Genomic DNA, 27,385 nt, shown 5'->3' on the forward strand with positions numbered 1-27,385 from the left:
AAATGATTAAAGATAATTTTAAAAAGAAGCTAACATGATATTTAATTGATTTAATTGTTTTTTATATTTCACAAATTTAGAGTTAGATGGATTTAAGTTAATTGATTTAATTGTTTTTTATACTTCACAAATTTAGAGTTAGATAAATTTAAGTTGGTAAAGTTCAGTGGTATAATAAAGATATCATTCTTACCAGCTATCTGTCCTTACACTGTACATAATCTGAAGTCATTCTAACAGTGTAGATAAATCTGAAGTCATTCTTATTAAAATGAGACTCTGTCATTACACAGAGTAGATAAATCTGAAGTTAAATGGATCTGGATTGGATCTAGGTTAGTAAAACTCAGCCTCACATATTCTTCAACAGTGTCTATCCTTAGACTTTGCTTTCTTTGTCTAGATAAATCTAGACTGGTAAAATTCATCCTCAGAATGAGAACATTTCTTCAAAACTGTGTCCTCTTTTCGAATCTGGATTATTTGAGGCCGGTGTTTTCTGGGAAACGTGTTTTTGTACGTAGACAAGCTATTTTGATAAGTACTGGTCTCCACCTGTGTTTATTTATCTATATGGCTCTGCCACTTATTTTCCTCATGATTCAAGAGGAGTATCATTAAGCATGGGCTAATCATCAGGGCCACAACTATTGTCATAAAATAAGTAGGAAACAATTTACATTGTGTGCACAGGCTCTAATATAAAATTTTGAACCTGAAACAGTTTCGGATTATTTCAAGTTCATATTCCTACGTTGGTAGAGCATATTTCATGGAAAGTGGCATGGAGAAACCTGGTTTAACTCAGGTTCATGGCAATGACACAGATGCGTTGAGGGAACCGCTTATCGAAACGCGGTTGCTTTCCGCGTCTGGGGACGAACACAAGTCTGGTATTTATGTAGTAGAGCCTTCTGATGATGTGAAAGTCACTGCAAGGGTTGTATGGCAAGAAGTCAAAAAGCTGTGCTGGATAGCAGGACCTATGATTGCGGTGAATCTGCTTCAGTATTGCTTGAGCATGATATCTGTTATAATGGTGGGGCATCTGGGAGAGCTTGCACTTTCCAGTGCTTCTATGGCCACTTCTTTTACAAATGTTACCGGGTTACATGTGTTGGTATGATTACAAACTTTTGCTATTGTTGTCTACTTTGCTAGCATTTGGTGTTCTACAGTGCACTAATCTATGAGGTTTAGTTTGTTCAAAAACCCAAAACACAGGAGGGATTGTAATGAACGGTAAAGTAAACCATTGTCTTATTTTTGTGGTTTTTGCTCTTTCATTAGTGTAACTGTAAGCACACCAAGGTATAGGAAAGATTGTAATGAACAGTAAAGCAAACCATTTTTAGATAAGGCCGGTCCGTTATCGCTGGTGGTCAGGGCAACTGTGACACTGCTGGGTTATCAAGGATTTTGGGAATTAGATAATATCGCACAAAACACTCTGTTTGGGCTACACCAGCCCTTAGCATGGCTCGATTTTTGCCCACCAAGTTTCGAACAGTGACCTTTTCACCACATGGAAATCACCAGAGGATCATACCCTGCCTGGGCCACCCTGAGCATGGCTGAATTTTAACCCACCAGAATTTCTAACCAGTGACATTTTCACTACATAACACCTTAACAAAACACCCTGTTACTGCCAGTTCACCTTATGCTCTACGCATATGGACATAAATTTACAACACCTTATCACTGTCTACTCTACGCCCCAATGAGCTTAGATTTACAGCTTATGATAACAAAAAGCTAAGCCAATTAATCCATTATCATCTTCCTCTGTAGATTTGCAGCGCATGATACCAAGGCGCTCAGCCAACAGTCTTTCTCACAGCAGCAAATGCAACAGTTGAAATCTCGAATGGTCGGTTAGATTAGTCGTTATCTAGACGTGGAAAGCTGACCCGTGGAGACATCTAGGGACTTTGTGTTAGAGTCGTTACTCAGCGTTCACTGACCCGAGAAGAGCAGAACTTGCTCTGCACCCTCGATCCCCCGGCAATCAGCAGAATTTATTAAGGAATCTCTACAATCCCTTCCCACCAGGCCTCTGGCACTAATGCAGGAAGCCAAAACAGACCAACTCCTTATCAGCATAGAGAATGGAGCGAGAATGTTAACAGGAGCATAACCTCGAAGACAGGAAGCAGCTCGTAATCATGAATTATAAAAAACAACCTGCTGTCGCTGACAGGACACAGATGAATAACTTAACTGATAAGAATTTTATATTGAAATAAGTCTCTTATATATATAATCTGTAGAAATGGTTTAGGTCCCCAAAATTAATCGATTAGGTCCAGAGAGATATACTCTCTACTTATTTAAATGATATGATTTTGAGGGGCGGTATAGTTCTGGCTTCTTTATATATGCTTTATTACAACATACATTGGGTTACCAAAACAGTAGGCCCATAGCAAAATTAGATCAAGAACTTTTTAAATCCATTAGTGGAAATAGTTATAATATTGGGACACTCTTTCTTAATTAATACCTCTAAGAATTTACAATACTCTCATTTAATGTTTATCTTCATGTCCAATCTTCTACTTGTTGATTTGTCGTCTTAATGTAAGTCATGTTCTCATTTTTAAGTTTTCCATCCTTCGGCTTGATTGCTCTTTCCTTTTGTACCTACAAAATCTAATCATTGATGTGCATATGAAAAGAAATCACTTTACCCTATATCGTGCCAAACGGTTGTACTTACTAGTGCTCTAATTCTTTAAGAAATCATTTCACCCATATTGTTGATTAACATGTTAGATTCTTCCTTAACCATAACTTGGTCCCAACCACCTCACATTCTAGAATTACTTTGTACATTCCCCTTGCTCTAGTTCTCTAAGAAATCATTTCATGCACATGGTTGATTAACATGTTAGATTCTTCCTTAACCATAACTTGGTCCCAACCATCTCACATTCTAGAATTACTTCGTACATTCCCCCCTTAATTGAAGATTCGAAATCTTTGACACCATCAATGTCACGACCCTATACTTGTGGTACTCTCTCAACCACGTATAGCGGCTGCGGCACCACTACACTTTTTTTTCACCAATACTAGAGTGCATGGACTACGCCTAACTCCAACACTTAGCCAATTTTCCAATTCTTCTAGTGTTAACAATGCAGCGTGCAATGCAGCGGAATAACATTTACTTCAATTACAATTCATCATCATTATTATACAACGAAAATCATAAACCATACAAGTATAATGCACATATACTTGGGAGGAGCAATTCTCGTAAAGTCTACCCAAATATATATACAATTGTACTGTACAATATCTTACAATTACAAGTTTACAACAGTCATATGCTACCAACTTCCTTGGCCTGCACAAATATACCAAGTATCGTGTCACAATCTTGCAACTACCCTGTTGCCTCTTGCCCACACAAGTTATGAGGAAACCCCAAGTTTCATTGCCTTAGAACAATTTCTGCAATTCAACCGTCACACCGACACTTCCGTCATTTCGCTGCCTGGTCGCACGCCCTGTTGTGCCCGAACCTCACGTCGCGTTGTCTGCATCGTTCACTGCACACGAGTTCATGTCGCCCTTGATTCGGGCCACCCACCCAACTCTGTGCCTGCACCCTCGGGTCGAGTCGCCCACGCCCTGCGATGCCCTTGGGTCGTGTCACCCATGCCCCGCGATGCCCTCGGGTTGGGTCGCCCACCAGGTCAAGTCTACACGCCTGCTCGCACCCTGCGACGCCCTCCGGTTGGGTCACCCGCCCATGCCCTGCAAATCCGCCCATAGTTTTGTCTGCGCCCTGCAACACTGTCCATTATGTGCCCATCGATCTTCCTGCAACTTGTCCAGAAATCTCAACCTCCTTATGCCTCCCTTGCTCGTCCCACATTGTGATGAAGTTCAGAGCAAGTTCATTGATTTCCTTATGCCTCCAAGTGCTCGCACACTTCTCCAATATATATGGGTTGGGTGCCACCCAATCGTTGCGTCTGTTCGACCTTCTCCATGGTTGGCCCAACCTTTTGCACGTCGACCTACACACCTCAACATGTTGACCCATCCATTCAACACGTCGGCCCACACTCTTTATTATGTTGGCCTACCCATCGTCGCATGCCTAGCCAGTCTATAAACTCGGCCTCCATTGCACTTCGGCCAACTCGTCACACATCTGAGTCGTGGGTTGCTTGCGTCACCCTCCACCGTCACACGACCTCCGCATGTCCCACCGGACACTCGTCAATCTCACTCACCACTATGGGCGTGCGCCCGCCTGTCACCTTTAACTGACGCGCTCTCGTCGCACATCTGCCCAAGTCATGTAGTACGGATGTCCGTCGCACATGAGCACGCTTGACTTAACTCGGTCGCATTTAATTGAATATCCACCCGTCGTCGCACAATGTGCCCAAGTCGGTCCGCACAAACGCTCATTGCACTTGAGCACACCCGCTTCAACTCGTGGACCTGACATCCTCCCCCACTCTATATAAGTTTTTCGTCCTCGACAAATCCATCGCATCATTACAAAGTGTTGCTAGCTCCAACATCTCCAGAATGTCCATGTTGTCCACCTCTGCTCCATCATCGCACAAACCATCAAGGCTCATGACTCCATGAACGGGATAGTCTCCTCAATCTATGATCGTCAACCACATCCATCGCAATCTTCACATGCTATCACTGCAACATATATTGTGTCGACTCATCATATATCGTCATCATGTGAACTGTTGCCATGATACTCCAACCCAACTCAAACATATCTCAGTACACTATTATAGCCCCCATGACTCGAACTAGTCGAATGACCAGTCCAACTGTAACGCTCAAACCATGAGAATGCACCTCTTCATGCCATCGTTAGTCATTTCTCCAACATCCTGTCACAACATCAACTCGATCAAGAATCCATCCCATCTCTATCCAAATGTAATGTAAGTCATGCCCAAGTCCATGAAGTAGTCTCCATCATATATGTAACATGTTGTCCATGATGTTGGTGTCGATGTGTTGTATCTTAATTAGTGGCATCTATCCAAGCATTATTATCCATATGTGAGGCTCCTCTCTTCACACCAATGAAGAGCTCCTCCATCAAACCAACTCTCAATGTGCCATATCGGGGTCCATGAAGCAAACTCCATCTCATCTGTGGTATGACATCCATCAATAATGTCAAAGGGGCAAGTCTACACCTACCTCATCATCCATATGCTACCTATGGTCATAAACCAATCAACCACCATGTCTATCAAAAGAGGTTAAGTCTCATCAACTCAACCCATGCCCATGCGCTACCACCAAGGCATCGTCACCATTGCAACTCCATCAACTCCAAAGTGTCTCGAGTCATCATGAGCTCCCATGAATCATCTCCATCCAACATCTCGGCAAGCATACATGTCTCGGTCTTAAGTGCCACTGCAAGATCCCTCTACACTCCATGTGGTATGAATACTCTCATAGGTTGCTCACAAAACCAACTAGTCCATGGCCTTGTTGTACAAATTTGCACAACATCCCCATCAGCTCATATACAAAAAGTCTCCATGTCGCATCAGCAAGTCCACCTGCACAACATCCCTACCTTGGCACTCCTCCCAGGATGCCCATAACTGACATCTCTATATAAGTGCTCCTGCATAATGTTCTTGTAAGAAGTCTGCCATGCTCCATCCATCCAACTCGATGTCCATGACTCTAGGTACCCATGTTGTCTATCTGAGTAGACTCATCACAACATCGATCATCCCATCCTAGTCCTCAATCATGTTTAGTGCCCTCAGTCATTCAAACCACATATCATATTACATCACATGTTCCTTCCATCATCGTTGCCTCCCTCACTAAAGGTCCACCAAGACTACCTCTTGGTCTCAGCCATGAAGAATTCCACCCAAGTATCATATCATCATAACTCTGATGTGCCCTTTCTCCAATCTGTCCATGAGTCATGCTGGGGCACTTAGCCGGGCTAAAGCACGACTCATCCTCCACAATGATCATCATGTTCCTCTCTTGTCACGGGCATTTGCACCTTCTGCCATAAGGTCACAAATTGCCCCAACAAGTCTTGCAACAATCCATGTTCCTTGCCTCAACGCACAAGGTCTCATCATAGCCATCGATGGCAAGGTTGTCCATCACACCGGCAAACTCCCTTTGCTCATCCCTGCATATGGCACATCCTCCAAAAGCTCTAATGAAACATAAGTAACAACAATACTTACTTCATCATGAGGCTCCTCCATGTGAGTGCCTTCATCCATCAATGTATGCAATATGTACGATCCTGGTCCAACTTGGTCAAGTGTCATCACACCAAGTTCTTCTTCCATCGTTGTCACATCTACAACATCCTCTTCTTCATATACCCCGACTTCTTCTTCTTCATCACAATCTAAAAATTGCATCCTGCTTCATTGCCCAACCAAGTCGAAGAAGCTTTTCTATAACATTCCCTTCCAAGACTTCAAGCTCATCTCGAATCTGTGGGTTCTCTTCTTTCATATGCCTCAACTTGTATAAGGTCAGCAAGAGCCTCCCATGGAATTCTTCCCAACTTGCCATGTCTTGTCGTTCAGCGTGGCCCAAGCACAATGCTTCACCCCTACTCAACTATGTCGTAACAAGCTTCAATACCAACTGCAACCTTACCATTGTATCTCTGCTTCACAATCTTCAATCTCAATTAGCTCGACTCGCCCTGAATCAGCTCTAATACCATCTGTCATGGCCCTATACCTGTGGTACTCTTTCAACCACATATAGCAGGTGCAACACCACTACACTTTTTCTTTTCACCAATACTAGAGTGTATGGACTACGCCTAACTCCAACACTTAGCCAATTTTCCAATTCTTCAAGTGTTAACAATGCAGCGGAATAATATTTACTTCAATTACAATTCATCATCAATATTATGCAGTGGAAATCATAAACCATACAAGTATAATGCACATATACTTGGGAGGGGCAACTCCCGTAAAGTCTACCCAAATATATATACAACTGTAATGTGCAAGGCAAGGAAGTTGGTAGCACATGACTGTTGTAAACTTGTAATTGTAAGATTTTGGTCGCACACCCTGTCGTGCCCAAACCTCACGTCACTCCGTTCGCACCATTCACTGCGCACGAGTTCATGTCACCCTTGGGTCTGGACGCCCTCGGGTCAGGCTGCCTGCCCAACTCTACGCCTACGCCCTCAAGTTGGGGACCCAACGGGTCCAGTCCCCCACGCCCTACGATGCACTCGTGTCGGCTCTGCACACCCGCCCGCGTCGTGCAACACCCTCGGGTCGGGTCGCCCAACCACTCCCTGCAACTCCGCCCGTAGTTCTGTTCGTGCCCTGTAACACTGTCCGTTCTGCGCCCGTTGGTCTGCCTGCAACTTGTCCAGAAATATCGACCTCCTTATGCCTCCTTTGCTCTTACCATATCCTTATGAAGTTCAAAGCAAGTTCGTTGATCTCCTTATGCCTCCAAGTGCTCGCACACTTCTCAAATATATATGGGTCGAGGGCCACCCAACCGTCATGTCTGTTCGACCTTCTCCATGGTCGGCCTAACCTTCAGCACGTTGGCCTACACACCTCAACATGTAACCCCATGCTCTTTATTACGTCGACCTACCCATCATCGCACACCCAGCCAGTCTATAAACTCAGCCTTTGTCGCACTTCGTCCAACTCATCGCATGTCTTGGTCACGGGTCACCCGTGTCGCCCTCCACCGTCGAACGACCTCTGCACGTCTCACTGGGCGCTCGCCCGTCGCCTTTAACGGACACGCTCTCATCAGACATTTGCCCGAGTCATGTAGTAAGGGCGTCCGTCGCACATTGGCACGCCCGACTTAACTTGGTCGCGTTTAACCGAATGTCCACTTGTCATCGCACAATGTGCCCAAGTCGATCTGCACAGGCGCTCATCACATGTGAGCATGCCCGCTTCAACTCGTGGGCCTGAAAATCAAGGTAGCATATAATTACACTTGCCACCCTCGTACCTATTCAAGTGGTTCATGACTCTATGGGTAATTGCTCTACAACATGTATGCCTAAATAATAGAGCTCACAACAAACTTGGGAAACTAAACTTACCTAAAAGTAAGTTTTACAACTTGGACCAAAAACTTTGAAATATAAATAGAAATGATCATAAACGCCCTACAATATTACATCATTTCAACTCAAGTACAATAAATATTTAAATGTTTTATAACAACATCAATATTTAAATGTTTTACAACAACATCAATATTAACCTTTGAATACTTTACCACAACATCAATATTAACCTTACCATGTACCCAATACACGAGCGAATAGGAAAAAAATATAATTGTTAACAAGGTTACTCCCCAATGTTGATAGATTTCATTCCTTTCAGCTTCCACACTAACTCTGAATAATAATACAATTTGATCCTGTCTATTAGATCACATTCCTTTCAGCGTCCACACTAACTCTGAATAATGATACAATTTTGGATATAATGCCTATGGTCCAGATCTTGCTTAAGACGCTTCCAATTAGATCGTACGTGTCCATTACAATATCTTCCAAAAATCCATTTATATTTCTCCAAACCCCACAAAATTGAGCTCAAGAAAAATTCAGAGAATGAACATTGAAACCGACACCGGAACCAAACCACCACTGATTTGTCTGGTGCTAATTTCCAATGTTCCACCAAGGTTCCGGGACGAGGGGGCGAGGGAGCGAGGGGGCGCTGGAGCGGCCTATGCAAAAGCTCCCTACCATTTTTTAGGAAACATGGGGGAGCGTCAGGGTCTTAAAAATTTATAAATATAAAATATAATTTATTAATTGAGTCCACTATGACAATTTAGTTTGAATTGAAAAGCTGCAAAGCATGATCATTGATATGAATATCATTTGACATTATCCAAATTTATAATATCATATAAAATAATAAATTTAAAATTCTAATTCAGCTTGGTCAAATTCTAATTTAGATTTTGGTCAGACAGAGGGAGAGCTTCAGCTTGATAAGGTAGCCACTGAATTCTGTGAAAAGGTAAATGAACAGATCAGGAACACTGCATTGGTAGTAGAAGGGGAAACTACAATGGGTTGTCCAACTGTATTGGATCCAACAGCTAGAAAGTTTGTTATATTATATATAATATAGACAGTACACCATATGCTGAAAGAAGAGTTTTAGTTCCAGGAGAGATGAGAAGATCACATGAAAGAGTTTCTGACAGTTTACTATCAAATGACATTGACTGCAAGATGACCATCTGCGAACCAACTTGGGTGACCAACGATGGCATGGATAATTTGTCTACCTTATTAGAGCAATGCCATGCAGTTCAAACTTCAAACTAGCAGTGTATTTCAGGGGTGAAAATAATTTTCAGACCTGAGAATTCAAGCTGAGCCACTGTGCTCTGTGTAAATTTTGTAACTGTATAAATTCATATATAACGACAGTTCCTGAGATTTCTTGTTGCCCATAGTATTTTGTCATGCTTGCAGTAAACGCATGTTAGTCTATAGTCCACCCAATTATTTCCCACATGACATAGGTGCTGCTTCCATAGTTTGTATGTCAAATGTCATGCAAATTAAAAACACAAACTGAATGTCTCATATTCTTTGCCTGTCACTCCAGTTATCTCCCCACTGTAATCCAGCCATCACTTGAGAAAAAAAGGAGAAGTTTTAAAAGGGAAAATTCATGTACGTGCTATATGGTCCAACAAATTTCCATGATACTGACCCTCTAAAATAACGCTTGTTGAAACCAAAAGACAGCACAAGACGTTATCCCCATACAGAACATGAGTAGCTTTGTACCACTTTAGGTCTATTAAATCATAAACTATAAGCAAGGCCATTTTTTTGGGAGCGTGGGGAAACGTCCCCTCAGGGAAGGGAAACGTTTCCCTGGCACGTCCCCCCGAGTTTCCTCCATTTTGGGAGCGTGGGGAAACGTCCCCTACTCGTCCCCAAGTCCCCGGAGCGCGGGGGAGTGAGGAAACTAGACCCCTAGGGGGGGGGCGAGTCCCCGTGGAACACTGCTAATTTCAAGCTGCTTTGATCTACCTTCAAATCCTTGCGGCGGAGGTTAACTTTTGAGGCACCTTTAGCCAATGGTGCTTCCTTTGATCTGTGGCTTCAACCTTGGATATGCGGCTACCTTTACCACACAATGAATAGCTCACTCCACGACCTCTGTGATCTCCTCTTCATTCAGAATCCCCTACTACATTTCACGGATCAATTTCTTGTGCTCTATGGATCTAAAGCCACACACTCACAAGTGAACTCTCTATTCTCGGCTAGGGTTTATGGCAATAATAAACGCAAGTCCAAATGATAATTTCTAGCTACACCACTTCTTTAATGATAATGACACGACTTATTGTCATGATCTAAGAGTCGACCCTTTAATCTCTTCTGAATTTTGAATAGCTCAGATCATGATCTTGTGAATTTGTTTCGAGCTGAGATTTCTCCAGCAAGTTTGCAAACATCTCCAGATATTTATACTGTTAGTCTCTGGACTGGATTTTAGCCAAATGGGAAACTCCAACAATTAAACAAAGCACTACATTTTGGCTGGATATTGCTTCTGTATATAAACGGTGTGTGAGCAAAAGTGGTGTCCTACTTGGGTGTACACTCCACACATCATCAGAGACAAAGAAGCCAAAAGAAAGATGTGCTAAATGTAAGGTTTAGAAAAGCTCCTTTTTGGTGCCTCTACAAATGATTTTTCACCCATATAGGGGCATCTAATTTGTGAAAAAAATATTAATTTTATTATTAGTTGTGCATGTAGAATCTAGCATCTCCACACTTGTTTCTCACAATCATAGATCTGATCTCTATTGAAGCAGACCTGAACAGAAACTTCTGCAACACCTTCATGATCTTAGCACCACCTGTAAACCACAACAATATGCAGCTTTCTTCTAAGATCTGAACTATCTGCAACTAGCAACAATATATTCCTCCTGCACAGACAACAATATATTCCTCCTGCACAGACACAACGGGAAAACAACTTCTCTATCTCAAAATTTTTGCAATCTCTCTCTCAAAACATCCTACACTCTAATACCAGTTGTTAGGATTAAAAATGATGCAAGATAGAAATATTATTATTAACCAATAACAATAAAACAACCACATGGATGAGCTACAGCTAATCACAACTTCATCGTTTTATACTCGGCCATTCAAGCTGAGCCTGGCCGTTTGAAGCCATTGAAAATAGAGTTCACAAGTCTTTATATAAGTTTCATCACAACAAATATCATGGGTTATTAAAACTATGAATCCATGAGGAAACTAGATCTAGAGCTTCTAGATTCATTAACAGAAATAATTATAATATTCCAATATTTCCTTTGTTTCTTAACTACATAGAAGAAAAATCTAAAATTTGTATTATAATTACAAAAGAAGTACAAGGCCATGTATATAAAATCCTTATTGATAAGATTCTCTTAACATTTTTTCTACTTCATAAAACTAACATGGAGGTGTTCCCTTATGCACTAGCAATCCCATCTATTCCACATCCTTGAGATAAGCTCTCAAACAAATTCTTTCGTTTTTTTACCACTAGTGGTACATACAGGAACTTGCACTTGGATTACTCATTTATTATTCCTTATCTATGAGGATAGGTTAACAATGCTTTTATATTTTACATGCGCAACTAGTAATAACGTTAATATTTCTTTCACAAATTAGATGCCCCTGCATCGTTGAAAAATCATTTATAGAGGCATAAAAAAGGAGTTTTTCTAAACATTACGTTTAGCACATAGCCGTATGCTTGACAGGCTCCTAAGGTAACCTGCATAAAAGTGTGTATGAAATCCATCTCAATTCACTTGTCAGTTAAAAGTGGTTCTTAATACAGTTTTAACTCTATGGTTGCTTTAAATACAAGCTTATCAGGTTCAATATTTTGTTTGGAGAATGATATGTAAGTTAATACACTTCATTAGGTTGGAAGTGAGAAACGGATCTTTCAAATTTCAATAGTCCTCAACGTTAGACTGATCAGTTATCCTTTTGTTACTCGTGTCTATGAACAGATGGGGATGGCAGGTGCATTGGAGACACTTTGTGGACAGGCATACGGAGCAAAGCAATATCATTTGCTTGGGATTCAACTGCAGAGAGGAATTTTTGTTCTCTTTTGCGTGAGCATACCACTTGCTGTGTTATGGGCATATATGGGACACCTTCTTGTAGCCCTTGACCAAGACCCTTTAATATCTTTTGAAGCAGGGAAATTTGCAAGATGGTTGATTCCTAGCTTGTTTGCTTCTGCGGTTTTTCAACCCCTTGTGAAATTTCTTCAATCACAAGGTGTTGTCTTACCGATGATGTTAAGCAGTTCAATAACTCTTTGTTTTCATGTCCCTGTTTGTTGGGCATTGGTATTCAAAGTTGGATTAGGTAATAAAGGAGCTGCACTGGCAAACAGCATTTCCAATTGGCTGAATGTGGCAATTCTATCACTTTATGTTATATTTTCCCCTGCATGCAAGACGACATGGACATCCTTCTCAAGGGAAGCTTTATATGATATTACACACTTTCTTAAGCTTGCTATCCCGTCTGCAGTAATGCTTTGGTATATTATGGACCTTTTCTCTTTGGCTGCAGAATTTGGTTGATTAAAAGAAATTAGACATTTTTTCAATCTCATGTACCATTTTTCTTGTTCTTCTTCTTCAGCATGTTCAAATTTTTGAAATAACCTCCATTAGGAATCAATTTATGTATTATACTACACTCGATATTGTTAATTATGATATTATATTCTGTTCCTAAATTAATATTTCTATGTTTGTCAATAGCTTGGAGTTCTGGTCTTTTGAAATACTTGTTCTCCTCTCCGGTTTGTTGCCTAAGCCTGAACTTGAGATGTCCATTCTCTCCATCTGGTATGTCATTTGACAAATTTCCTAAACATTAAGCAGATAACGACAACTGCTTTTCTAGAGCCAGTAGTTACTTTATTTTCTCACAGCTCGCTTTTAATTCTTTGCAGTCTTAGCACTGTTGCACTTGCATATATGATCCCCTTTGGCCTGGGTGCTGCTATAAGGTTGGTACAACTGATTCAAAATCCTCTTTAAAATAAAGAAATCTTCAAGGATATTAAGCTGCCAATATTGTATTCTAGTCTATTTTCCATATTAATATTTTTGCAATGCAGTACACGAGTTTCCAATGAACTAGGAGCTGGACGCTCACGCACTGCCCAGTTATCAGTGTGTGTCGGGGTTTGTATGGCAGCCATGGAGGCCCTCATGATAGGGTCTATTTTATTGGCTGTTAGAAATGTATGGGGCTATGTTTATAGCAATGAAGTAGAGGTAGTTGACTACATTTCAGGGATGATGCCGCTGCTTGCACCCTCAACACTTTTGGATGCCATCCAAGGTGTTCTATCAGGTAGATAACCTTTCTCATAGATTTCATCAGAGCTCGAAATGATGTTTGAATCGTTTAGATAGAAAAGTAATCTCTCTAAAAACAGAAACACACCTTCAGAAGTCATGTTTTCAACTTTTCTGAAACTTCAGTACTTCCCCAGGTATTGCTAGAGGATGCGGATGGCAAGAGTTGGGTGCCTATGCAAATCTTGGGGCATACTATGTGGTTGGAATTCCTGTAGCTGTCATTTTAGCCTTTGTGCTACATGTTGGTGCCAGGGTCAGTTATCTCTCTCCTTGATTTTAAGATACTGAATTTGTCCTTTAAATATGGAGTAGGGTATGGATGGCAAGTTGCAACTTTTAATCAAATTTTCAACTCTTTTCAGATGAGCAAAATCATTCTTTAGAAGAATGGGAGAATAAATGAAACATTAGTTTTATACTGTGGTTCTTGCAATGTTTATCAAATTTCCATTTTCTCATAGCCCATAGATATAATATATTACACATTTGTTGATATTTCACCTCCCGCCTAAAACCATTGCTCCTCATCATTGAGAAGGGTCTCTGAAATAGATGCTTAAGATCCCACATAGAATTGAGAACTAATATGCCTGGATGCTTTGATCTTTTCTTGTTTGAAAAGGGAAATAACAAAAAATCTAGGAGATGAGATGGATATATATCAAATGCTGACCCTCTAGTAGCAGTCAAAATATTAATATCTGACTCCACTAGTACGATCATTCAGAGCTATGAGTAATAACAGTACAAAGATAGGAGAAAAACTATTATCTGACTCCACTAGTACGATCATTCAGAGCTATGAGTAATAACAGTACAAAGATCTCAAAACAGGTTACAGAACTAGAAGTTATTTTGAGTAACAATTCTAATAGCTAGCAGAATCAACCATGTCATCAACATTAAAAGACTCATGACATCAACATTACAAAGTCCATGTACAGAAACCGAACAAAAAATCCAACCCAGGGGGCTGTTATACAACAAATGTCATTCCATTATAACAGTCTTGAAATAGAATATCTAAAGGAGAAACTCCAAGTTCAAATATTCAAATTATTTTTCTGGATAAAAAATGTGAGTCTCGTTTCCAACCCCTGGATTCTATGGTATATATCTGCTCCAATGGGTTCTTTGTCTAGGTTCTATTGACAATAAGGGGCGGATCCACAATCTGATTCAGGTTGTTTCGCTTCCAAATTGACTATTCAGAATGCACCCTGAAATTGGCCATTGTCATCTGTTAACTCATTTTAATTTTCTTCAACATCCTAATCTAGCTTCAATTGATCTTGATGCCAGAGTGTTAAAACCATCCCAAACTGGTCTTCTGAGGAGTCTTGAAATGCCAGTCCTTGAACAACCAAGGCCTAACAAAAGATTTCTAGTCCATCTTCATCCATGTCCTTACTGTCCCATGAAGGATAATCATTTCCTTTTTTCCATGATGTGCAACTTCATAGTAAACATAAACTGAAGGTTTGAAAGAAATGGAGAATGAACAATTTTTGCTTTAGTTGTCCAATACCACACCGGTAGATGCCACTTCCAATTTTAAGATGCCAATTTGAAGAAATGAACCAGATAATATCTTTCTCAAAATTTTTGCAGCAAGCAAAAGCACAATCATAAAAGACATGGTGGAGGTTCGGAGAGATTCAAAATTCTCATTAATATTACTTCCTCAGTAAGCAGATTTAATTCCCACTAAGATTCTCACTAAGCAGATTTAATTCCTCTTTACCCCAGGACTTAATGGATATGCCCTTTCTATTTCATAGTTAATTAAAAGGGGAAGCAACAGTTTTAGGCATACTTGTCTTTAGTTTTTTATGAAAATTTTTCCTTTAAACTTCATTAAAAAAACAGACATCCACAGGCACAAGCAAGCTATCAACAGGTATCCCTAGAGGAGCAAGCAACAAAACCAAAGAAATTGTTCTTTTACAAAGCACCAACCACATGCAAGGGAACAGCATGCATCTGAAGATAATCAATACCCTAATAACAATGGATAGAGGGTATGGGAATGGCATATTCCTAAAGCCATATACAAAGAGCTAGATACAAAACCTAGGATCCCATGCAAGGGCTAGGGCATAGACAAAGGACACCAAAATCTAACTAGGGCCAAAGCTGGAGGAGAACCAGCAAAACCAACCACCAATCCACACAGAAAAGCTGGATGTACAGTTAGCAACAACCGATCCTAAATGAGGCAATGCTTTTGAGTCACCACAAGAGAACAATACACTAATAGATCCAATCTTGTGAGTATGCTAGCCATTGTGGTCCACCGCTCAACCTTTAGCTTCCAGTACCCCCATCAGTGTTGGTAAACACAGGGTGCAACTAGTGTTGAAGCCTTACCATGATCAATGTCAATAAACAAGTAGATAATTATCATAATCGAAATATACAAGCAAATAATGATTGTCGTCGAAATATACAAGGAGATAATGATCATAGTCGAAATAGATATAGCACATTCTCTCTTGCAATAGTAGATCTAGCAAAAACACTCTTGCACTATAGCGATGCGATCCTAGGGAACAAAATCACCACAGAGCTGATACACCACAAATTTAGCCACCATTGACAAAAAAAACAAAAACAAGCTAAGAGTACACAATTCTCTAGAGATGCATCACCTCCACTACACCACTAAATGCTAGTGCCTTCCCCCACATTCTAGTCACCCATAGGACACTCCTGATTTCTTGAGGATTAAAACCCTAATAGGGTGGCCACTCCTAAACTCTTGAGGAAGCAAATGTTAATATTGTAGCTTGAAAGGTGATTCTGCATGGATCAGGTGCCATGACATGCAACGAGTCCCCTTAATTATCCCCCACGACAATTAATTAATGGATTTCCTAAGTCAAGACTTTAGATGACAATTTAATTTAAATGTTGGTTACCTTTTTATTAAAAAAGAAAAGTCAATGATAGATGAAGTCATAGTCGTTGATCTCAGTAAAGTGAGATCTAATCTCAACCGTTGAGATCAAGGATTTCGCTTGAGTAGGGTTTGATCTCTTTAATAGGAGGTTTGAGCCAAAGGAGAGATACAATTTTGATTGGCACAAGTTGGGATTCAATGGAGCACAATATTTGGCAGTGAGAGCAAGAAAATGCTACATCAGGCCAACTAAAGCGAGACCAGCAAAGAGGCCAAGTTATCTTGGATTGAGTAGGCCATAATATACCAAGTTATAAATTTGTTGATTACTATGGATATTGCTTCAAAAATTTACACCATAAATTTGACAAACAATTTACGCAGATTGAACCATAAGACTTAACAACCAGAATTGGAAAATATAATTTGCGACCGAAGAATAAACAAGATAAACACGTAGAGAATCTCAACCTTATTTTATTTAATATGGAAATATGTTGGTACAAGAAACAAGAATATGGCTGAGGTGATGGCCCCAAAAGGATCTACAATAATGCCGCATCGACCCTTATAACAATTGATCTGATGAATGCACCTGTGAATTTTGAATGAATTCACTAAGGGAAGAGATGGGCTCTTGCCCACTCTCACTAAATCACCCGAGGGTTTCCGTCCTAGGGCTACCTAAATCCTGAGAACCAAGTTCTCAAAATATCTCACAAATAGAGATACATAAATCCAAGATGTCCCAAATGAATTTTTCGTTCTCCTTCAAAAGGCCTGATAGATAGATCTCAATTTTCTAAAAGTATTTTATTTTATTATTTTATTATTATTCTAGAATCTCCTCTTTAACTTCATCTTAAGTGACTTTTAATTTATTTCTAATTTACTTAAGTCACTTTTGGCCCTTTCCCCTTAATTAATCTTTTCTCTTTTCTTTTATTTAATTAAGTGACTAATTAAAGTCACTTTTTAATTTGGGAAAATGATCAATTGCCCACCATACTTCCTCTGGCCGCTGGAAGTCACTTCTCAACATCCCATCCTGTATATCTTCTTGTTCCAGTTCCAACGAGTTATTATACTAAGGTGTTCCATCAAATATTCCTCTAGGAATGCCACCTTAAGCGTAATTAGTTATGCTCTATAATAAACTCATTTTACAAGAATTATCGGAATGCAACGAAACCAAAACAAGTTGTGCGGAAATGATCCTAATGATGGAATATGCCAAGTGATGTGAAAATTTAAAAACTAAAATCCTATTGCTGCAACTGGAATTTATTTTTTGAATTGTTAATTATTTTAACAACTTATCTGCTATGGCAAATATCAAATAAATCACACTGCAACCTTCACAAATAAAACTGCGGAAGAAAATAGCATTGGAAATTGAGAAAATCTAGACACACACATAATAAAAAATGACACTGTTATTTTTGGAAAAATGTCCTTGGAAAAACCCAACTTGGGAAAATCGATGCAGCAGTGAGGGTTTTTATTATTAAGCAGCAATGGAATTTTGAATACAATTTGGATGCTTGAAACTGGCAATCCACAGCAAGAAAATTTGGCCAAATTTATCTAAGGAAATTTCCCTTCTTCCACAAGCAACCCTGACACAACTTCCCTTCTGAAAATTCGTCCTCTTGGACCCTTTGCGTTAGACTCTGCGCAGACCCTTGGATGTCTAAGCCCATAAATGCCTCTAATGAAGTCGCTTTTATTGTCTCTGCTGAGGAAACTGATTCTCTAGCCCTCTGGAAGACTTTCCTAGCCTTTGGAAGCTGAATCGATTTTTTCTCCAACCAAATTGAATTGCTTTTCTGAAACAACTACACAGTCCTCTGTGCTACCTCACTAGGAATAACTCAGCCTCCTTGTTGATGCCTCTCCAAATCTAGAAAACTTCCTCAGGATCACTGTCTCTACCCCTCACTGTCTCTGCTTCCTCATTGAAAATTGAACTCTCCGACAACTAACTATTGCTACTTTGGGAAATCGAACTCTCCAAGTGACTTTGGTGTGTTCTCCATCACCACACCGATCCCTTCTTTTATCTTCATGTTGGGACTCCAACGACCAAGATTAAAATTTAATCGATGGCTCAGATCATTTCTGGATCGATCCATGTGAGTTTCTAGAGAATTCTCACCTTGACTTAATTAATTTTGATTAATTAACCAATTTTCCTAAGTTTAGACTTAGGAAACATTAAAAAAATTGGTTAATAATCTAATTAAGTCATCTTTAGGTGGAATTTCCAGAAACACTGTATGGGTTTTGGAGATCTTATGTATTCTAGACTCTCCACCAAATTCTGTGGCTAGAACACATCTGATGCTACAAAAAATAATAAGCGAACATCATCAGACCCCATAAAACTCCTAAAAACCCCCTCTGGGACCCTTGAGGATAGAATCCTGCTCCTGTGACATAGCCATCATGTACCATGGAAATCCATCTATACTATAGAGAAAACTGAAAAATGGGGACATTACAAGTCCTCCCACCCCAAGATTGCTTGCCCTCCATTGTAGCGGCATCTACACACTGATACGAGGATCCCATACAAACCACTGGGTCACCTCATGCCTGCGTGCTAGACAAAAATGAATGGTTCCTTGTGCCATTTGTTGTTTCCCTTCTGCCATCTGTTGGGCTATTTGTTGTCCTCTTCCTAGCTCCCCCAAGATGTCAATGGGGTTAATTTATGGTGGCTACTCTTCTCTATCTTCTATGACTAAATTGTGGGTGCCCTTCTTTTTCTTGACTATAACATTTTCCTATTCTCCAAGAGCATCCAAAGATCCTATGCTGACAAGCTAGCAAGATGCATAGCTCTGATACCACTGTAACGATCCTCTTTGGGAGATTGCCTTTGGGATGCAATTTTGAGCTAGGGTTTTCAATGAATACAAGAAAGAATTGTATTTCATAACAACATTACAGTACTCATTAATCTATGAAACATCGATGCTCTTAATTGGATACACAATAGTGTAAAGACTTTAAGCAATTAGTTGATTCCACAAACAATCGTTTATAAACTAGGGTTGAATCAACAAGCAATTATAAACTTACAAAGATCCACAAATAACAACATAAACATAGCTTACTAGATTGTAGTTGAACATCACAGATTAGGGTCTTGTCTCAGCCTGTTATCACAAATTACACCAGATGGCCTCGCTAGCTGCACCGCAATATTGATTTCCCTAGTTGCTTCATATCCTAGTTAGCCGACACCCCTTAAACCCTTGCAACGTCATGTTTGTAACCCCTTCTGTTACTTGTGGCCTCAAAGATAGCCTCTTGATCATCCACTACCACAAGAAATTGATCCTCAACTGTCCACTACCTTAGGTTGGTCAGTATTGGCCTCTCACTACCTCAACAAGCTAGATACAACCCCCCGCTATCTTAGAAAGAAGGGGAATAACAACCTCCGTTATCTCAGAGGATTCTCCAACCTCTCTGCCACAAAGAATTGATTTCCAACCTCCTCGTTGCCTCAGAACAATGGTTCGATGCCTTATAGGGTTGATTCTAGCCCTCACGACCATAGAGAATTGAGAGTTTAGCCTTTGCTTGCCACAAAATATGACTCGCTGCCTCATAATGATTAGTCCAAACCTTGTTTCCTCAAAAACTAAGATTTCAGCCTCTTCCTTGCCTCAGAAAGATGATCCTCCAATCATAATTCAGTCCTATAGCAAAGAATGGTGGAGAGATTGGCAAGGATGGAATATTTCACAACCGAAACCAATTAGAAAAAGGGGTCTTAAAACCCTCCAAGAGCCTCAACCCAAAATCAAAAGGTATAACAATCCATGATGATCATAACGAATCTTCTCTCTCTTTTTCATAGATTCCCTTTGGGGTTTTCCCCTCCTAATTTCAATTTTGAGTGGCTAACAAGTTTCCCTCCATTTGCCTCAAATTAGCTATTATTATCTAAAGTTACCTAAGTAACATCAAATAATGATTTCCCCCTTTCTAGATGACTATAGCCTATGGGGTTAAATTTGCTACTACGTACTTCCTTGGGAAATTTAATTTGAAGAGCACATTACACTCCCCCGTACAAGAGTAAAGACATAACCTAAAGTTGACCTCTTGTTCAAATCACCTACAAAATCTGAATCAACATAGCTATGGACATAATCATTACAACCATTAAATTTAATGCAATAATTATTGGTGCCTCTACAATACTGAAGCACCCATTTCACTACATTCCAATGTTCTTTTCTTGGATTTTCCACTTGTTAAAAACACCCACTACACGTGAAATATCTAGTCTGGTACATCCCATCACATACATCAAACTTCCTATTGCATTAGCATAAGGTACATGAAACATATAATCATTTTATTCCTTACTACTAGGACACAAACCTAAATAAAGCTTAAAATGTGAAGCCAAAGGGATATTTATAGGTTTCACATATTCATTCCGAATTTTACAAGTACTTTATCAACATACTTCTATTGTGAAAACTTGAGCTTACTATTTTTTCTGTTGCTATGTATTTCAATGTCCAAGATTTGCTTTGTTGCTCCTACATATTTCATATCAAAGGTTGTAGCTATCAAAACCTTCAATTTATTGACCCTGTCAATGCTTTTGCTTATAACAGGAATATTGTTAACGTGTAATATTAAGATAATGAATACACCATTCAAACTTTTGAAGTACATACAATGGTCATACTCATTTCTAGTATAGGTTTGGCTCATCATGAAGGAATCAAACTTCTCATACCACTTCTTGGGTGACTACTTCAGGCCATACACTGATTTCTTGAGCTTGCAAACTAATCTTTTTTTGCGATGTTGCACAAAACCTTCTAGTTTTTCCATGTATATCTCCTTGCCCAAATATCCATATGTAGAAATGTTGCTTTCACATATAATTGCTCTAACTCAAAATCAAGCAAAGCAACTAGTGCCAACACAAAATTAACATATACAAGCTTAATGACTGGCGAAAAGGTTTCATGGAAATTTATACCTTTCATTTGAGAGTAACCTTTTGTAACCAACCTAACTTTATACCTTTCAACATTACTATCAACTCCTTTCTTCAATTTGTACACTCATTTACATCCAAGAATCTTTCTATCTTTAAGAAGTTTTGCCAGGTCCCAAGTTCTATTCTTCTCTAAAGTATTCATTTCTTCTTTCATTGTCACCTTTCATTTGGCATTATTGATATCACCTATTGCTTCCTAATAACAAGAAGGTCCCCTCTCGTCAATATCCAAATCAATAGAGGAAGTAAAATCAGTATACCTTTTAGGAGGATTTTTTTGCCATGTAGATCTTCTCGGTGTTGGCCATGGAATTTCCACATTTTCCTAAATGTTTTCCACACGTGCAACTTCTTTATCATCAGAAGACTCCTCTTGCTTCCTTGTGTCTATAGATGGTTGGGTTTCCAACTGAATTTGTTGATTTAATAATACTTGTTTCTATACCCATTCACATTTCAAAACATCTTCTACATTATTTGAATTAATGAGAGGAGATGCATCAAATATCACGTCTTTGTTGATGATGATTTTGTGCATAGTAGGATCCCACAATTTATATCCCTTAGCAACATCATCATCAGCAACAAAGATATATTTCTTTGATCTAGGGTCTAATTTAGAACACAGATTCTTAGGAGTAAGTGTGTAAACTTCACAACCAGAAGTTTTTAAATTTGAATAATCACATGGATGAACCATCCAAACCTCTTCATTGATTTTATAATTTATTGTGATGGATGGCAATTGATTCACAAGATAACAAACAGTAATGGTTGTTTCTGCCCACAACTCTTGTTGCAAATCGGCAATGCTTAGCATGCTTCTTTCTCTTTCTAGAAGAATCTTGTTCATACATTCTGCTATGCCATTTCACTAGGGAGTACATATAGGGGGTTTTGTTTTATGATCCCAGCTTCTTTGCAATACTTTTCGAATTCTAAAGTGAACTTTCCTTTGTTATCCATTCTTATACTCGATTGTTTTGCTAGTTTTCTTTTCTACCATTACTCTAAATTGTTTAAATGCATTAAACATATCAAATTTTCTTTTCAAAACATAAACCCACACTTTTCTAGAGTAATCATCTACAAATGTTACAAAATATGACAATCCTCCAAAAGAAATAGTAGGGATGGTCCCCAAACATCAATATGAATATAATCAAGAATTCCTTTACTAACATGATTGTCTGCTTTAAATTTTTGTCTACAATGCTTTCCAAATATACAATGTTTGCAGAAATTCAAATTCATAGATTTCAAATTTGGCAGTTATTTGCGGTTCATCAATACTCAGTTGTTGATGCCATAAACGAGTGGATTCAGCCAACTCCTCAGATGGCACCCCTTCTTCGTTGATCTGAGTACATTCATCCAACTTGTAAATGTTTGTTGTCTTAGTAGCCTTCATGACCACTAAAGTGCCCTTGGACACTTTCAATACTCTTTTGACTTGTAAAATTATGGCCTCTAGAATCCAAAGCTCCCAAATAAATTAAATTCTTCTTTAGTTTAGGCACATGTCTAACATATGTTAATGTTCTTATAATACCATCAAACATTTTAATTTTGATACTTCCCACCCCAACAATCTTACAAGAAATGTTATTTTCCGTAAGAACAATTCCACCATCAAAAATTTCATATGAAGAAAACAAATTTTTGTGTGGACATAAATGACGAGAAACACCATAATCTAACAACCAATCTTTATAGTATTGAGGAACATTATTAATAGATAAAACTTCGTTAATTATACTTGAGCTTGATTTAACCGGATTTGCCTCATTTTTGGAGTCATGCATGGATTCTTGTCTCTTCCAACAATCCTTCTTGAGATACCCAATCTTGTTATAGTATCAACGTCTTATTTTACTTTTTTTGCCTTTGGAATTTGATCTTGATGTATCTTGCGACTTTTCTCCTCTTTCCTTGGACCAACCTCTAGCCACCATTGCTTCTGGTGTGGAGGTTTCAATACTTGATTTCCTCCTCGTCTCCTCAAACAATAACGCTCCAACAACATAATCGAATTCAAGAGTTGTAGTTGTGCTAAAGCTAATGGAGGTTACTAGATGATCCCATGATTCAAGCAATGAACACAACAATGTAACTGCCTTATCTTCACCATTGATTTTAACATCCATACTATTCAATTGGCAAATAAGAGTATTAAACACATTCAAGTGATCTACAATTTCCGTACCTTATTTCATTTTCAGCTTGTATAGCCACTTCTTCAAGTAGATCTGATTTGTTATGACGTCATCATATGAATGCCTTCTAAGTTGATCCACAAGCCTGCTACTGTTATTTCTTCAATGATGTTAAAGAAGATATCATCAGCGAGACATAACCGAATTGTACTGAAGACTCTGGTATCTAGGTCTCCCACTCTTCATCGGTTATTGTTGCAGGTTTGTTCGAGCTGCCTTCGAATGCCTTTTGGAACCCTTCTTGTACTAGCAAATCCCTTATTTTAAGTTTCCACAATTCAAAGTTGTTTTTCCATAAAAAATTTCTAACTTCTAATTTAATATTTGTCACCTTTGCCATTATCCTCAACACAATTAAAAGAAATACATACACACCCAACCTCACAAACCTTAAATCTGGTTTTGAAATCCTGTTAGAAACTACATTTTTCAAAGCCCCAAAATTCTCGTTTCAGGCTTGGTTTATATATATATTTTAGAAATTAGGGTTAATTTTTTTTATTTTTTTTAACAAACTCCAGAGTTTCATTGACTTAAAAAAAATTAAGTGTACCTAGTTTCTTGCTTGCAGCTTCTCAATAGGACTCAGACACGATTTCATTCTGGCTGTGGTATGTTTCCACTACACAAATCGCCTTTGTTATGCAATAGGAAAAAAATTCTCTTCGGTGCAACTTGAAGTTAGCAGCCTGCACTCAAATCTCCTCTAAGATCTGCGGCTCCCAACTTGGTCTCACTCGATGGCTTCTACTTGAGTATGTGTTCGACCCAGCGGCCCCATTCGAAGGTTGGCTTTACTGTTCGAGTCTCTGCTCGACGTAACTTTCTCCAGTGGGTGTGGCTTGGAAACTTGTCACGGGCTCCTCCACGTTTGCGGCTTCTGGCCCTTCCACCCAACGACCACTTTCATACATAGGCTGGCCTTCACAACAGCAGAAAAACTACTACTCTGCTGCCACAGATTTTGCTCAGGCTCTCCCTCTGCGCGCCTGAGGACTCGTGCACAGTTGCTTTCTTCCTCACATAGTTGAATCTGTGCTCTGTGCAGCTGTGTGCAACCTCTTTCTACGTGGCTAGATCTCTTCAAGCTGGCTCTGATACCAATTATTGGTTTTCAACATAATGACTGAAAGAAATAAGACACCCAAGATTTTGCGGTAAAATCTTGACAATTTGTCGAGAAATATCCACAGGCAAGAATTTTATTATTAGGAGAATGTTTTACAATCATGCTTACTGCCTCTTCATTCTCACGGGGCTTCATAAATGAAGTAGTCAAATCGGATAGAGTATGCATGCTTTGGTGGACTTTAGCAGTCAAATAGTTGTGCATAGAGTGTCTGATTTAACCATAACATTAACATTAGATTATATTTATATTATTATAATAACCATCTTGTTGTTTCCTAAACCAACACATTTAAATTAGAAAAACAAAATTTAATTGTGTAAATTCGATTGTTACATTTCCTTTTAATTATTGTCATTCTCTTAACACATGAAATCCAAACATCTGTTTATGTTAGCTTACTACTGCACCTGAAGCTTTACGAATGTTACAAGGTAATCAATGGTTCCTTTAACCGACTTTGGAATTAATTGAATTGAAAAAAGGGAGTTTTCTGCGAAGTGATTATGAGTTATCTCACACCCTCATGAGCAAATCCTGACTGCGTTTCATTTCCAGTATTTGCTAATCATTCTCTACGTCACATAGCTAGGCCTTTCTGACTTTAGACCTTACAGACTGAGAACCTTTTTCCTGTTATGAGGGCTGCATTGACTCGCTCATACCTAAATATGATAATGCTGATCTGTTTATTTGAATGTTCGTTTGAAGTAGGGTATCGAAAACTGAAAACTTTGAATATTCATTTTTCTATCTAGCCACTAACAGCATAAACTGCACATTATTTTTCAATATTTGAGGATAATTGCTACACAGATGCAAACAATTGCAACATCACATTAGTTGTCACTAACCCCTTTTCGACTACTACATATTTGCGAGCCATTCTCCAACCTCTAATTATTTCTCATCATCTGGCATTATTGCGACATAGAAGGAAACTCTTCTCTAACCCATATTTAAGGCTGCTGAATTTTAAAATCTCAAATTCAAAACAGTTTCGACTTTCCTTATGTGGAATTTCTAAAATTGATATACATACGACTAAGTAATGGCCTCTGAAATTGAAGGGCTGGTTTAACAATTTCAGGGCTTGCCAGTGACTGTAGCAAAAGCACTTGTCTCTCAGTAGGTTGAAAAGCTAGAACGCTGATCTATAAATAGAAGAAAATTCTTGTTTCTGTGTGTGCGTTATATCTGATTCCCGATTTGTTGGATGTTTCAGGGACTTTGGGCAGGAGCTATTTGTGGGCTATTTACACAAACAATTTTATTGTCTATAATAACGTTTTGTACAAATTGGGAAGAGCAGGTAAATTGCTCCAATATCCTTGCACCTCCAAAAACTGAAGAGATACGAACTAAACACACAACTTATATGATAAAAGCATACATAAGCCAATGGAATTTAATCTTGTAGCTCGCAGGAACGATTGGAGACGATTAAAAGCAGAAAGTTAAAAATGAATAGAATTTTTTTATATATTTAATATATCTGTCTATGAGAATGAATTCTTAAGACTCTGTTGTCTTATGACCAGGCAAAAAAGGCAAGTGCTAGAATTTATGCATCAGCATTGCCAACTGTTACTGATAATATAATAAAGGTATGTATCTTTTAGGTATCAAGTTTGAGCATTTGAAAATCAATCTCTTTCCTAGGTTTCAAGACTAACTAATCGAGTATTATTGAGGCCAAGAATGGGTGCAGTGCACTACTTGGATTAAGAATGAACACATATTCCTTAACCCAAAAAAAAAAGTAAAACAATATGCCATACAAAACTGTCCATCTAAATCTGAAGGCGGATTGAATGTTACAATTTGCAATGACATACACCAAATATACTGTTTTAGCATCCTGGTTTCTGTTAAGGCCTTAGAGTTGTCCAATACAAGAATTTCAGGACTACGGTTTTCTCTTCTTATCATTTTCTCTTTTATGGGTATCTGTAGTAGGACAGAGCAGAAACAGTGAAGGCTATATTAAAGAGGACTATTATGAATCTAGTAATTGGGTGCATCAAAATATGCAGTATTTAACATCTTGTGCTGTGACAAATGTGTTCAATCAAGCAGGATGAGCAATAAAGTTTTCGGCCTAGATGGCTGGAGTCAATTTTCAAACTATCCTGCCATACAAGGTAATCTTTTGCTGCCTTCACATATCGTAAAATGTGTCTCACCTGCTTCACATCTTTAAGGGTAAAGGCATTGGTCGGTGTTTTATTCAACCAGATATTGCATGGAAGATTTCCTTGTGACGTTTTCTATGAATCCTGCGGCAAAAGAATCATGGTGCATAAATGCAAAATTGATTTGTTAAATGGAGAGTATCCTTGCAGATCGGCACCATTGCAAATAAGAGTAGAAAGTCCTTTTGTGGGTGGATAAAGACAGCTCTTTGACTCTCTTCACAAACCTTCCTATATCTATATACCGTTGTTATTTACAGTCCTTGAAAATAATGCTCTGAGAAAGTCCTTTTGTGGGTGGATAAATACAGCTCTTTGACTCGCTTCACAAACCTTCCTATATCTATATACCGTTGTTATTTACAGTCCTTGAAACTAATGCTATGAGACTTTCCGTTTCTTCAAGTGGTTGCTGGAAGTGGTCTTAAACAA

At 38.9% G+C, this 27,385-nt stretch overlaps 1 protein-coding gene across 3 annotated transcripts; it reads left to right on the forward strand.

Moving 5' to 3' along the window:
- Positions 1-347: 347 nt before the first annotated feature.
- LOC149179346 (protein DETOXIFICATION 16-like) lies at positions 348-27,358 on the forward strand. Of its 3 annotated transcripts, none has more exons than XR_016258282.1 (10): positions 348-1,120; positions 12,091-12,635; positions 12,862-12,948; positions 13,056-13,112; positions 13,224-13,462; positions 13,605-13,723; positions 25,984-26,070; positions 26,300-26,365; positions 26,838-26,902; positions 26,997-27,358. XR_016258282.1 is itself a non-coding variant. In XM_089420609.1 (10 exons), the coding sequence occupies exons 1-9, from the start codon at positions 773-775 to the stop codon at positions 26,847-26,849; spliced, it is 1,560 nt and encodes a 519-aa protein (XP_089276735.1). In that variant the 5' UTR covers positions 348-772; the 3' UTR covers positions 26,850-26,898; positions 26,994-27,358. The 3 variants fall into 3 exon arrangements, 2 of the variants coding, with proteins under 2 accessions (XP_089276735.1, XP_089276734.1); XM_089420609.1 differs by having other exon boundaries at positions 26,838-26,898; positions 26,994-27,358; XM_089420608.1 differs by having other exon boundaries at positions 26,838-27,358.
- Positions 27,359-27,385: the final 27 nt, after the last annotated feature.

The sequence above is a fragment of the Pinus tabuliformis genome, chromosome 4_1 (genome assembly GCF_031772625.1).
Source record: "Pinus tabuliformis cultivar Carrire ecotype Pingquan chromosome 4_1, CPIR1, whole genome shotgun sequence".
Classification (NCBI taxonomy): Eukaryota; Viridiplantae; Streptophyta; class Pinopsida; order Pinales; family Pinaceae; genus Pinus; species Pinus tabuliformis.